The sequence below is a fragment of the Chelmon rostratus genome, chromosome 19, assembly GCF_017976325.1.
Source record: "Chelmon rostratus isolate fCheRos1 chromosome 19, fCheRos1.pri, whole genome shotgun sequence".
NCBI classification, from domain to species: Eukaryota; Metazoa; Chordata; class Actinopteri; order Chaetodontiformes; family Chaetodontidae; genus Chelmon; species Chelmon rostratus.
In genome coordinates this window covers 10,378,387-10,391,165 of record NC_055676.1, presented here as the reverse complement: position 1 = coordinate 10,391,165, position 12,779 = coordinate 10,378,387, and the positions used below count along the sequence as shown (strand labels likewise).

General features: G+C 45.7%; 1 protein-coding gene across 1 annotated transcript in view; it reads left to right on the top strand.

Annotated features, from left to right (window-relative positions):
* Positions 1 to 12,530, top strand: part of LOC121623406 (RIMS-binding protein 2-like) — a 54,545-nt gene extending 42,015 nt beyond the window's left edge. The window contains 12 exon segments of the mRNA XM_041960679.1: positions 65 to 883; positions 1,186 to 1,209; positions 2,219 to 2,370; positions 3,014 to 3,787; positions 4,080 to 4,235; positions 4,526 to 4,672; positions 5,534 to 5,636; positions 7,548 to 7,717; positions 8,395 to 8,748; positions 8,905 to 8,976; positions 9,326 to 9,490; positions 12,294 to 12,530. Coding sequence (XP_041816613.1) covers positions 65 to 883; positions 1,186 to 1,209; positions 2,219 to 2,370; positions 3,014 to 3,787; positions 4,080 to 4,235; positions 4,526 to 4,672; positions 5,534 to 5,636; positions 7,548 to 7,717; positions 8,395 to 8,748; positions 8,905 to 8,976; positions 9,326 to 9,490; positions 12,294 to 12,530 — 3,173 coding nt within the window.
* The last annotated feature ends 249 nt before the right edge of the window (positions 12,531 to 12,779 follow it).

The following is a 12,779-nucleotide window of genomic DNA, read 5'->3' as shown; positions in this document are numbered from 1 at the left end:
AGAAGGCGCACAGTTGAGCTGTTTATCTTCTGCACCTGCCTCTGTCCTTCTGTCTGTGTCACAGGGGAGCTGCTGGATGGCCAGCGAGGACTTGTTCCTTCCAACTTTGTGGAGTTTGTCCAGGACAAGGAGAAACCAGCGATTCAGTCGGGGGAGGGAGGGGAAGACCTGGGCCCGCTGGATCACACACCCCTGGCCTTGACAGCAGTAGATGGAGGTGCCTCCCAGGATGGCCTCCTGGGCTCAGCTAATGCCTTGGTTCCCTGTAGCAATGGGACAGGGGGGCCCCTGGACCCTGAGGACTTGGCTGAAGACGTTGTGCCTTACCCCCGAAAGATCTCCTTGATCAAACAGCTGGCACGGAGCGTCATTGTGGCCTGGGAGCCTCCACTAGTGCCTTTGGGCTGGGGGAACATCTCTGGCTACAACGTGTTAGTAGATGGGGAGCTTCGTGCCAGCATCGTGTACGGTGGCCGGACCAAGTGTTTGCTGGAGAAGCTGGACCTGGACGGATGCGTCCATCGCGTGTCGGTGCAGGCCGTCACCGACCGGGGCTTGTCGGACGAGCTGCGCTGCACCGTGCTGGTGGGAGCCAACGTGGTGGTGGCGCCGTGCGGTCTGCGGGTGGATGACATCCAGCGTGACACTGCCGAGCTCTCCTGGTTGCCTAGCAACAGTAACTATGGTCACACCGTGTTCTTGGATGGGGCAGAGCATGCAGTGGTAAAGCCGGGAAGGTACAGATTACGCTTCCTCAACCTGAAGCCCCTGACGGTGTACAAAGTGACGGTGGTGGCGCAGCCACACCAGGTGCCATGGCAGCTGCCGCTGGAGCAGAGAGAGAGGAAAGAGGCTGGTGTGGAGTTCTGCACTCAGGCTGCAGGTCAGCAAAGATCATTTCTGTACTTAGAGAAACAGTATCAGTAATGTATGCATAGCTCCACAGCAGACGATTGTCAGTAGTGTTTTGTGTTTGCGTAGTTTAACCAATCTTGTAGTCCGTATAAAGGACAGATGGAGATGACAGACTGCTGCTACTACTACTGTTTGTTTCAGTTTATTGTAAGCCAACGCTAAAGTGTAAGAAACTGACACATCATTTTTTGGGTTATTGTACTGTGGTGTAGAAGAGTACAGTACATCATTGCCTTACCATGCCATTGTTGTGTATTGTATTTTGTCTAGGTCCAACACCATATTGCAGAACAGGTCAGAATGAAACATCAGTCTTGGGCTGGGTTTCCCATATATCTGAGCACTAAATGAGTTTGTTCTAGTAAGAACCAATGGGCAGCGATAACATTACTGTAAAGATACTTTAAGAGGCTTATAGTCATGACACTGAGAAGGAGTATTATGACATATTGTAAGATATGAGAAATTAATGAAGGGACCTGGGCAAAATGGCATTTTTTTCGTGATTTTGAGATTGAGCAGCAATTTTTTCACTGTTGCCATTCGTGTATCTTATTAGGATTTAAACACTTTTTTTAAACCAAATTCAAATGCGATTTTGCCCACGTTTGCTGACTGCACTGAGCACACAACTAATTAGAGAACAGCCACGCATCACAAGATATGATCAGTTATTATTCTGATGACTCATTTCCTCAGCCTATAGCCTAGCCTGTAGTAACCAGAGCTATATAAAGCAGTGCCACTCCACTTCTCGCTGAAATCACCATTTTGTGTGAGTGTGCATTTGCTTCTGTTTGAATGCAGTTGTGCATGTTTAATCCAGTGATCCCGGAGAGTGGAAGACAAAGAATGAGCTGCAGTTAGTCTCTCTGGATTGTGTCCTGCATGCAGAGACGACAGTGTTGTCAGGAGGCCCACGTTGTTTCATTTTGCCTTCATTTTTTCTCCTCTCATAAAAAGTAGTAGACCAGAGGATCACAGACTGAATATGTAGCTCTGAAAATATTTGACAAAGAGGATTTCTTTCACAACTCAGCCTGATTCTAGAGTATCCTCAGTTAGCCAATGTTAGTGTCATACCTTAACAACTATAAGAACTTAATAATTATAAATGAACCCAGTTTGTTGTTTCCTGAATCCTCCCACCACCTCACCCCCTCCCTTGTATGTGGGCATTTCTGTGCATGGTTGTGTGTGTGCCAGTTTTGAATGCTTCACACCCTTTCCACTTGTCTGTGTATCAATTATTTTAAAGAAACAGTTCACAATTTTTCCTTACACCTGTCCTCTCGACTCCCAGGTCCTCCTTTGCCTCCCCAGGATGTACAAGTCCTCTGTGGGCAGGCTCCAGGGGTCCTACAGGTCCACTGGAAGCCCCCCAACCTCTCTCCCACGGGCACCTCTAACGGGGCAAATGTTGTTGGCTACGCAGTCTGCACTAAAGGCCAGAGGGTGAGTTAACAAGTATTACAATTAGCGAGGTGTGGTGAGTGATGGTGGGTAAAAGGCATCACTCATGATTAGAGGGAAAATAACTGGTTTTGCACAGTATCAAAGTACGGAGGGAAAGGTTTATGGAGAGTTACATACATGTTGGATCCATATTTCAGAGGGAAACATGCACTACGTGGATACCTTTTGTGAGATGTTTAATCATATTTAATCCAGCTGAAAGATGAGAACGTACATCACAGACGTGATTGTACAAGCCTGTGCTGTCGAGCATTGTGTCATCAGTGCACACGGCAGTGCCACCTGCTTGTGATTCGAGGTCAGTGCAATACTCTCAATGTGGGACCTGTGAATGTCGTGGAAAGGTCTCTCACTCCCTCTGGTGGCGACTGCCGGAGCAGACACAGTGTCCTGCAGCTTTGACAGCACAGTGTTTTCTGCCTTATCATGTGCTTCACATGCTCAAGCAAAAGTGAGCCAAGTGAGGGTGTGTTGGTCAGAACAAAGAGGATATTAACGATTTTCCTCTCCAAGTCTGACCAGTTGTGGGGCTGAACCATTGGGTGATATTGATACTGATGTTGTTTCTGTTGTTGTCAGCCTCTGTTGATGCTAAGATTTGATTTCCTCTTTTTAATTCCAGATAGCTGAGGTGTTGTACCCGATGGCAGACTATGTTGCTGTCGAGCTGACAAGGATTCAGTGCCTGGAGGCCAGGGAGGTCATAGTCCGGACACTGTCAGTACAGGGAGAATCCCAGGACTCCCAAGTCGCCGTCATTCCAAACAACCTGCTCGTGCCTCTACCTGCGCTTCCCCTGCCACCGCCAATGCACCCCCACGCAGGCCCCCCTCCACACCCCCATGCTCAACCACACCTCCAATCCCCTCACCCTCCTCATGCCACACCTCAACTTCCTGGTCCCCCCCAGGCACATGGACAACCACTCCCACCCCATCCTCCGCACCCCCAACCCCATCCCAGACTTCCCCATCCAGGTGGACCCCCACAGCCCCAGCTTCGACCCCCACATCCTCAGCCCCTACATCTCCAGCCCCGCCCGCCCCACCAAGGTCCCAGGCCCCAGCACCAACTGCCTCTGCTACCCCACCCCCAACACCACCCTATACCTCAGAGACCAGTATGTGCCAGAGACCTGGATGCCAAAGAGCACGTGGCCCACCACGGGGGAGCTGTTCCACCTGGCCAGCCTGGCTGGGACCCCACACGCTCGCCCTCTTCCCAGCCTCCTGTGCCCATGCAAGGCCACACTCTGGAGGCCCCTCCCCTTCCGAATCCACGCTCCCCGTCCCCCCAGAGGATTCTCCCGCAGCCGCGGGGCACGCTTATCCCGGACACAGTGGCCAAAGCCATCGCCCGAGAGGCGGCACAGAGGGTGGCAGCAGAAAGTGGCAAGGTGAGATGAAAAAGGAAATCCAACTGAAAAATGGAATGAGACACTCCAAAGAGAAAAAAGTCAGAGCATGACAAAGGTTAAATTTAAGTAGAGTTTAAAACACCTTTAAATGAAAGGCTGCAAATGAAGGGTATGTAGTGATGTATAGATTGTGTACACAAGGATTTTTAGCTTGAAGTAAAAATGTAAAGATCAAGTTATTATCAAATACAATAACTTACAATACTGTAATAAAGTACCACTATTATCCCCCCTCTCTGTGTTACTCCCTGCTCTCTATGCATGTTTTCAGGGGGACAGGAGGCAGGACAGATACGGAGAGCAGGGTCATTCATTTCACCAGCATCACTCCGATGAGGAGGAGGAAGATGAAGAAGGCTTTGCGCACGGCCGACGGAGAGGACCCTCCGTCGACGAGTTCCTCAGAGGCTCAGAGCTGGGGAGGCCGGTAAGAAATAACACGATAAGCGATGAATCCCTTGCCCCCTTTTAAACCTCAGCCCCAGTGTGTTTTCCAATAGAAAACCTCTCACGTGTGCGTATGTTCGGACGTGTGTGCGCATGCATGTCTGGGTGATCGCATGCATACACTCCCTCTGCCCGTGTCTCCGTGCGTGTTCCACCGCGTGTGTTCACCCATCCATGTGCGTTTGGTGTGTGTGCATGTATGTATGTATGTGGACTTAAACAACTGCGTCTTGTGTGTTTGTGTTTTTGTGTGTGTGTGACTGCCAAAAGCCTCACTATAGTCACAATGAAGATTATCACAGCGAAAGCAGCCGGGGCTCTGACCTGTCTGACATCATGGAAGAGGATGAGGAGGAGCTGTACTCTGAGATGCAGCTGGAAGAGGGACGCCGACGCAACTCGCACAACACACCCAAGGTGCAGTTCTTTGCACTTATATTCTAAACCTGAGAGTCATACCCGACCAAATTTATGACTATTTAGCGAACTGCACAGGCACAGATGCTTCAATTGAGACTGCTGCCTTGACTTGCATTTGATACGTGTTGCTAGTGTGTGTGCTGAGTTTAATTCAAATTTAGAGAATAAGTGAGAAATTTGAATGCTTCAGCACCATGGGGAGACGCAGAGAGAGACACACTGGGTTTTAATGCTCTCAGGCAGCATATCAACGAAGAGAAGCTGGAGCGACATCTTCAAAGTTTCATTATCCAGCTTGGACGAAGGTTTACGATGGTAGTTAGCAAAGCTTGTTAATTTAATGTCATATTACTTTCCTTTTCATTTGCTCTATTTTAAGCTGCAGTTCTCTTTGTTTAGCTATGTGATGTGAGTGGATGGTTAGCAGCAGCCTGGGGTGTATGGTACAGGCTAGTAGCATTGGAGGCCAGAGATCCTGGCATGTTTTGGCACTGTGGAGAGAAACAAAGGGCTTGAATGTGTTCAGCACCTTGGAGAGAGACACAGGGAGAGACTGAGCAGCTTAGCACCATGACGGGAGGCAATAGAATCAAAATTATAGTCATAGTTATCAGTATTTGATTTTTGGATAGTTAAAATATCCCGTGGGCTTGAGTGTGTTTGAGTGTGTGTCTATGCGTCTGTGTTTCAGTGTGCCTGCCTGTAAATGCTGCATGGTTTCGTTTACATACAATTTGTGCGCGTACGTCGATGTGCGTTTTTTTCACTGCGCTGTTTGGGAGTGCGTCCACATGCGTGTGAGTGGCTCATGAATGTTTAATGTTTGTCAATGTTTCTATGTGTCTGCGTGCGTTTCAGACAAACACTCCTGTCGGAGGCCGTCATGACCGGGACACTGGGAGAAGAATTCATCATGGCGGTCCGCAGCCTCAGAGACGACCTCTAATGGTCCCCTCCATAGGTCAGTATAGGGAGGTGGCAGGAGAGAACAGAGGGGAAAAGCTTTTATTTTATACTCTCATCTTTTCTGTGCCGCAGAACGGTAGTGTCTGTTGCTCTGTTAAAACCTTCATGAGCTTCTCTGTGTCTCCAGATCACCTCTGTGTCTATGAACCATGCTCATGCCCTTCACTAACTGAACATACTTTTGATCTTGCAGAGATTATTATCATGCAACAAAGCTGCTGTGCACAGTTGCACAACACGTTCAGGCATTAACCTGCTCCAATAAAGAATGTGACAACCATGTCATTTTAGCTATAGTAGTTTTCCGTGTGTTGGTTTCCTGTGTGTATGTGTCATTACCTTGTGTCTAAGCAATAAGAAGCCTTAGCTGGAACACAAATAGTTTTGGGAGGGGAATGTTGAGCTTTGCATTATAACCAAATCACCCTCTAATTGGTGTTTCCTGTAGAGGTAACCTCTGAGAATAACAGTGAGGGAAACCTCTCCCCCATCACCGAGGATGTTTACTATGGCAGAGTAGCTCGGCACAGGACGTGGTCATCCCGCAGGCACATTGGCGGCGCCAGGTCTCCCCGCGGTATGTGCCTGCAGTCCTGTTCCTACCACCACAGCATGGCGACAAAAAAAAAAAAAAAAAAAAATGCCACCTGCAAATGGCAAGAAGTAGCTGTGGACACTTGCAAGTGCCTGTTTCTCTGTCTTAAATAATAATAGTTATTATTATGCTTTCAGTTGAACAGCATGACTGCACTGCACTGAAATGGTGGACCCACTGGCAAGCCATACCTGGGGTCCAGGATGAACGTTTCCACAGTTGTTGCAGATGATAAATGATTGATTGACTGCTCAGGGAATGCCACACTCACTGCACTGAACTCCAGCTGCCTGCTAAACCCCCTCCCCTTTGTGGTACAACCACACCGACTACACTTAGAATGAGAGCAGTCATGCATGACATGTTGAAGGATAATTAGCGGCAGACATCAGAGAATGACTACACGTTCACTGCTTCCTTGTTTTTCTTTGGACATTTGAGTTTGAAATATCAGCTGTTGGAAATGCAGTTGTCCCTGACATTTCTTTCCTAGTACCGCATCAATGCAATCATCAAACCGTCCGCAGGTCGGCATATGCTCACCTGGGAGCAATGCATTTCCCAGCAGGCTTGTATTTTCAAGCACCAAACAGTATCACACTCTGCCAGCTGGTGCACTTTCCAAATATCGCAATGCCAAATTCAAGTAAATGACAGGCTTCCACAAAGAATCTGCCATCTCCGCTTTCGACCTCTTGCTGCAACAAGGGTTGGCAATGTGTGGGAAGTTTTAGATTTTTGCTTCAAATTTTAGAATTTCACTCAGGATATTTCTTTTTTTATGAAGTGAAACTAGACATACTGTATGAAATTATGTCTTTTGTTTTTAAAGTTAGGCTTTTTGTAGCATGCGTGTCCTGTGTGTTTCCCGTGTTGTGTCATGTCCATGTATCACTTCCTGTCTGCGTATTGCACCATGGTTTGTCTTGCTCCCCATTTTGTCTCTCACTGCACATTCAAACACAGAAAGAGAACGAAAGTAAAAAAAAATTACACCTAGCGTGTCTGCGTGTGTGTGTTTGTGGGTGCATGCATGTGTGCACAAATATGGCCAGACAAGAAAATCACATCTGTCACGCAAGACTTATTAAGACGGAATAAAATCCTCTCATTGATTTCCTTTGAAGCATGGCTAAGATACATCACTGTGTAAACATAATGGACTTGCTCATCACAGAGCGGTGGCATACATTGTATAGAGCAGTACGTTTCGTTGTCGAGCACAAACACAACCTCCAATTTCACCGTAGGCAAAAATAAAAATAATGCAGAATGATGTATTTTTTTTTATTGGTCTTCAATGTGTTTAAGATGGCTACAGGGACCGGGATCGCCGCTCCCCAACGTACTACGATGAGTCGGAGCCCGAGGAGTCCTTCAGGATCTTTGTGGCCCTCTTTGACTACGACCCTCTGTCCATGTCCCCCAACCCTGATGCAGCTGATGAGGAGCTGCCCTTCAAAGAGGGCCAGATCATTAGGGTGGGAGTTTCTAATTAACGTGGTCAAATATTTTGATGCACTGCATTCCTGATTTTTTTTTTTCCTTATTTAACTAGGATTAGTCCCATTAAGATTAAAATAAGTGATTGCAAACAGACACAAAACAAACAACAAAGAAAAAGACAATATTACAATATATAACACCCTATTTAATATAAGTGACTAGTTGTTTGCTGCATTTCAGCCATGAACATAAACTATAATCCTAAAGTATCAGCTGTCTTAAATGGTTATTTTAGTGTGTATTTAGTGTTTGAGGGTTTTATAATTCTCTCAGCCTGACTCATCCTTCATTATTGTTCGTTATGCAAGCGTATCAACTAACTCTCAGAGTAAAATAGCCTCTCTGCAATCCAACCTGCAACCCACAAAGTATATTTGATGAATCTTTATTCATCCTTCAAGCTCTATTTTACAGTAAAACTTCAAAAATACAACATACTTTTTGTTTCAGCAATTTTGGTCAGTGGTGCAACATAGTCATAATAAATTGACATTTTGCACAAAATATTCTGGAATTGACCGTTAAAATAGGGTTAGGAACCAGGGTCAGCACTGCAGTCATCTGTAGAAGTTTTTCTCTCCAGCCACCACAACAGAAGGACTGCATGTGTTGTAAAGCAGGAGCTCTAAACGTCACTGTTTCACTCTAACAGGTGTACGGCGATAAAGATACAGATGGGTTTTACAGAGGAGAAGTGAGGGGCAGGATGGGGCTGATCCCGTGTAACATGGTGTCAGAGATACGAGCGGAGGACGAGGAGACCTTGGACCAGCTCATCAAACAGGGCTTCCTGCCACTCAGCACCCCTGTGGACAGAATAGGTACTACGCGTGCATACTTGCTGTGGGTTTGAACACACCTTTATTTTTACTTTCTCTTAACATATTGTCTGTTTCTACTTCCAGAGCAGAACAGAAGAGGCCTGCGTCGAGATCAGGCCTCGAGGAGGATGGTGGCTCTGTACGACTATGACCCCCGAGAGAGCTCCCCTAATGTTGATGTCGAGGTATCGCTAACTACTTTGCTGAACACACACACATAAGTACAGATCCAAAGAAGTTCTGTATCAGAGGCCAACTACACACATAGACATAGGGCATAAGACATTAATACACAGCAGACCTTGCTTGCATATCCCTTTCTCTACCCTGCCTCCTGATAGGCTGAGCTGACCTTCTGTGCTGGTGACATCATCGCTGTGTTTGGAGACATTGATGAAGATGGATTCTATTATGTGAGTGCTCCTCGGCCATGTTTGCTTCTCTGCTTCTCTAAAGATGACAGGGTCCCCTTATTTTCAGTCTTTATGCAAAGCTAAGCTAACTAGCTTCATATTTACCATTGTGAGGCTGCTACGCTAACCTAAGATCATGATGAATCAGCTCTTTGATGAGAATGTTAATTTTAAAAGGTGTATATCTACAGTTTGTGAACAAAGAGATAAACTACACGGAAAGTGATTCAACCCTGAGAGGATTAGGAGAAATCAGAGCCTAAACAGTGCATATGTACGACATGTTGCACACACAGTCTGGCATCCATCATGCTCAGTGACAGACATGTTTCCTCATTTCGTCCCACAGGGTGAGATGAACGGCCACCGCGGACTGGTTCCCTCCAACTTCCTGGAAGAAGTGCCTGATGACGTGGAGGTGTATCTGACCGATACTCCGTCCCACTACCCCCAGGAAGAGCCTGCCAACCGGCCCCCTGCCAACTCTGCCGCCACCGTCTCAGAGGGCAAACGGGTACATCATCATCGCCGCTCTCAGCGCTAGGCCCTGTGTTCATCCATCCTCCGTCCTCTCTCTTGATTTCCGTCTCTCGCTTCCTCCACTTTGCCGTCTGTGTGCTGTTCATTGTGTGTGTTTGTCCATGTGGTGACAGTGGTGACTCTATACAAACTAACAACCGCCCCTACCCCCAGCCCCCTCCTTCCTCCCCTCACCCTTTGGAAAAGGGGACAAAAATCCAGTGTTAACACCTTTCTGAGTCTCAGAGAAAGGAAGAAGCAAAGCCTGACATGGACAGAGAGAGGATAGACTGTGGGAGCTCTGCGGGTGATTTATGCATGTAGCACTGGTTAAGGAGGACTTGAAAAAGGCTCAACTCATTCCTTACACAAGATAATTTGGTACCTCTTTGCACTGAAACACAAAATCAAATTGTGGTTATTGTGTATAATAATGATAATAAGTGCTTTATTAACACATAACAATTGCTACCCAATGACACTGAAAGAAAACTTTAAAGATGAAAGAGAGACAAAAGCATGCCTTTTTCAAAGTTGATACATTTTATAATACCTTTCTTGGCTCGACAGCTGTATTTCCCGAAAGAGGCTTTGTTTCTTTATGTATATTGCACACACATCGGGATCTATTTTTCAGCCCTGTTGACAGCGGATACGCCGTGTTTGCTCGGAGCTCGAGAGACAGAACTAATCGCAGCACTGATACATCCATACTGTGTTGTTACAATGGAACAATAAAAGAGAAAAATTGGATATTAAAAACATTCTTTTTTTGCGCTCTGTGTTCATGTGTTGGTGTCGTTGTTGACGTTGTTGTTGTTGTTGTTTTCAGTCGTCATAGTGGTGTGGGTTTTAGCAACGATGACTATGCTGCCACATCTGATTTCTTTTTTGTTTTTCCTCACCCGCTTGGCAAAACAAAACAAACAAACAGAAGAAGATTGTTCATTTCACACCATAAATGGCTCTGTCTGCCTTGTACAGTAAGTCGGCAACTTGAGATGCCAAACTCGCGGCTCTAATGCACGCAGCTTGTGGTCACAGCGAAGGCTTTTAAATGCCACTCTGAATTATGGAAGCACTTGTCAAGTGCTCCTGTAGTGCTTTTGCTCATGGTGACGTGTGAGCTCAGTAAAATGTGTCAGTTTAAGTGTTTGAGGGTTGCCAAAATGTCAAGGTATGTAAAAATGTTTATGATAATATTTGCAATAGTCGCCTCACAGTATTGAAAAGCATTGTTCCTGTCACCCAGAGGTGGTATATTTATGATATATTGCCGCTAATTTGGACCCGAGTCTGAGGAATCTACACTCACACCTCTTTTAATCAAAAATTCTGATATTAAACCATCATATGCAAACTGAGAGTGGGCCAATGCGTGACTGTGCATCCAGCTGCTGCATTAGATGAGAAGCCTGGTATCTACAGTTGTGTCCCTGGGTGTTGTACTGTATATGGCTGTACTTTATGTCCCCTCATGGCCTAACTGATGGTGGACCTCTCCGGCTCTGTGCTGTGCTGATGTCGTGCTCAACATTTGATGGCTTCTTCCTCAGTGTTTCTTCTTCATATGTACAACGTGTCTGTGTGTGTGTGTGTGTTTGTGTGCGTGCACGTGTGTGTGGGGGAAAACATACCAAATTTAAATTATTACTTAAATACATATTAACAGGCAGATAGCTTTGGCCACTTTAATACAGTATGTAGAGAATATTAAAGTAATGTTCATTGTGGACATTATCAGGTAGTTAAGCCTGAGTATCGCTTTTCTCTTCCTGACACACTCTGGGCCTTTTGGTTATTATGTTTCATACCTGAATACAGTTCTCAGACTGAATATGTAACAACATGTCCAACATAATGTCTTTAATGATTTTAATTTTAATTTTACTCATTAATTCAATTATGAAATGACACACATGTATTTATTGATGATAGATCAACAGAGAACTTTATTAATCCCAAATGGAAATTTGCAGCAGCCAAATCACACATTCCAATCACAATTGAGGCAACACAAGGACATTTTAAGATAGCTACTAGAAACACAACTTAAATCGTGACTAGAAACTGAACCAAAGCCTAAAAAGTTCTGATCATACTCCAAATCTACAGTACAGACAGATGGTGCCTATTAATATTCTACACATTGTCCATAAAGATAGAGAATGCAAATTGATGCCAAGGCTGCATAAACGTCTTTCTTCTTATAATGTCTTACTTCTTTTACCATTAGAGAAGAGTCTGCCTCTGAATCCAGATCTGCATCAGAAACACGTTGTGCGACGCAGCCACGTGATACATGTGTCATCCGTCAGTGTTAAGAAAGGAGGAAAACAAGTTGTTTCATGTCTCATGACCTAAATTTAAATTCAGCAAACAGGCTGGAGGTTATTAGAAATCATTTATCTGAGATATACAAATATATACAAATACAAAATACTCATATTTCACTCAATATTACGGTACAAAAGCAACAAACAAGCAAGAAAAACAAATTTGAGTCAGTGGGTAATTTGTTTATTGTGTGTTAAGTGAATGCACCTCAGCCCAGTGAGAATTAGATATGCGGGGTCTTATTATGTAGAGGTTTTAGATACTCTTTCTCTTTTCTGCATTAAAAGCAAATTACTTTAAATGGTCGAGATTGGTAGGGAACACAGACAGACAGGCAGGTAGACAGACAGACAGACAGACAGACAGACAGACAGACAGAGGCCTAGTCTGCAGTTTGAAGGTCATGCTTTTGTAATACGCTGCCCCATGCCTCCACACCTCCCCATCGCTTCTCTCCCCAGATTACCACAGAAACCACCGACACGGTCGACAACGACGCCGCACCCGTCCGAGCGCCGTCCCCGATTGTTCGGCCCCTCCTCCCGGGTACCATGAGACCCCTGAGCCCGACGAGGGCCCCCCACATCCCGCTGGATCCCCGGGACGCCCAGGACTCCCAAGATCTTGCGAACAAGAAGAAGAAAGGACTGCTCTCTAAGGGGAAAAAGCTGCTGAAGAGACTCTCCCCTGTGAAATAAAAACAGAGTGGGAAAAAAAAGCATACATGTACAATAAGTGCACATGCTGGGCTCTGTACATTGCATCCATACAATCAACTCTCATCCCACGTGACAGAGAGGATGTGAGCGTTGTCTCCTGGACTGCGTGAGCCTATTTGAATATAACCAGTGATACAATTATTCATGTTTGGTGACGGATACGAATCAGCTAAATTATGTACAGTGCAGTGCCAAAAACCAAGAGAGAGGTCACATGCAGACACAAAA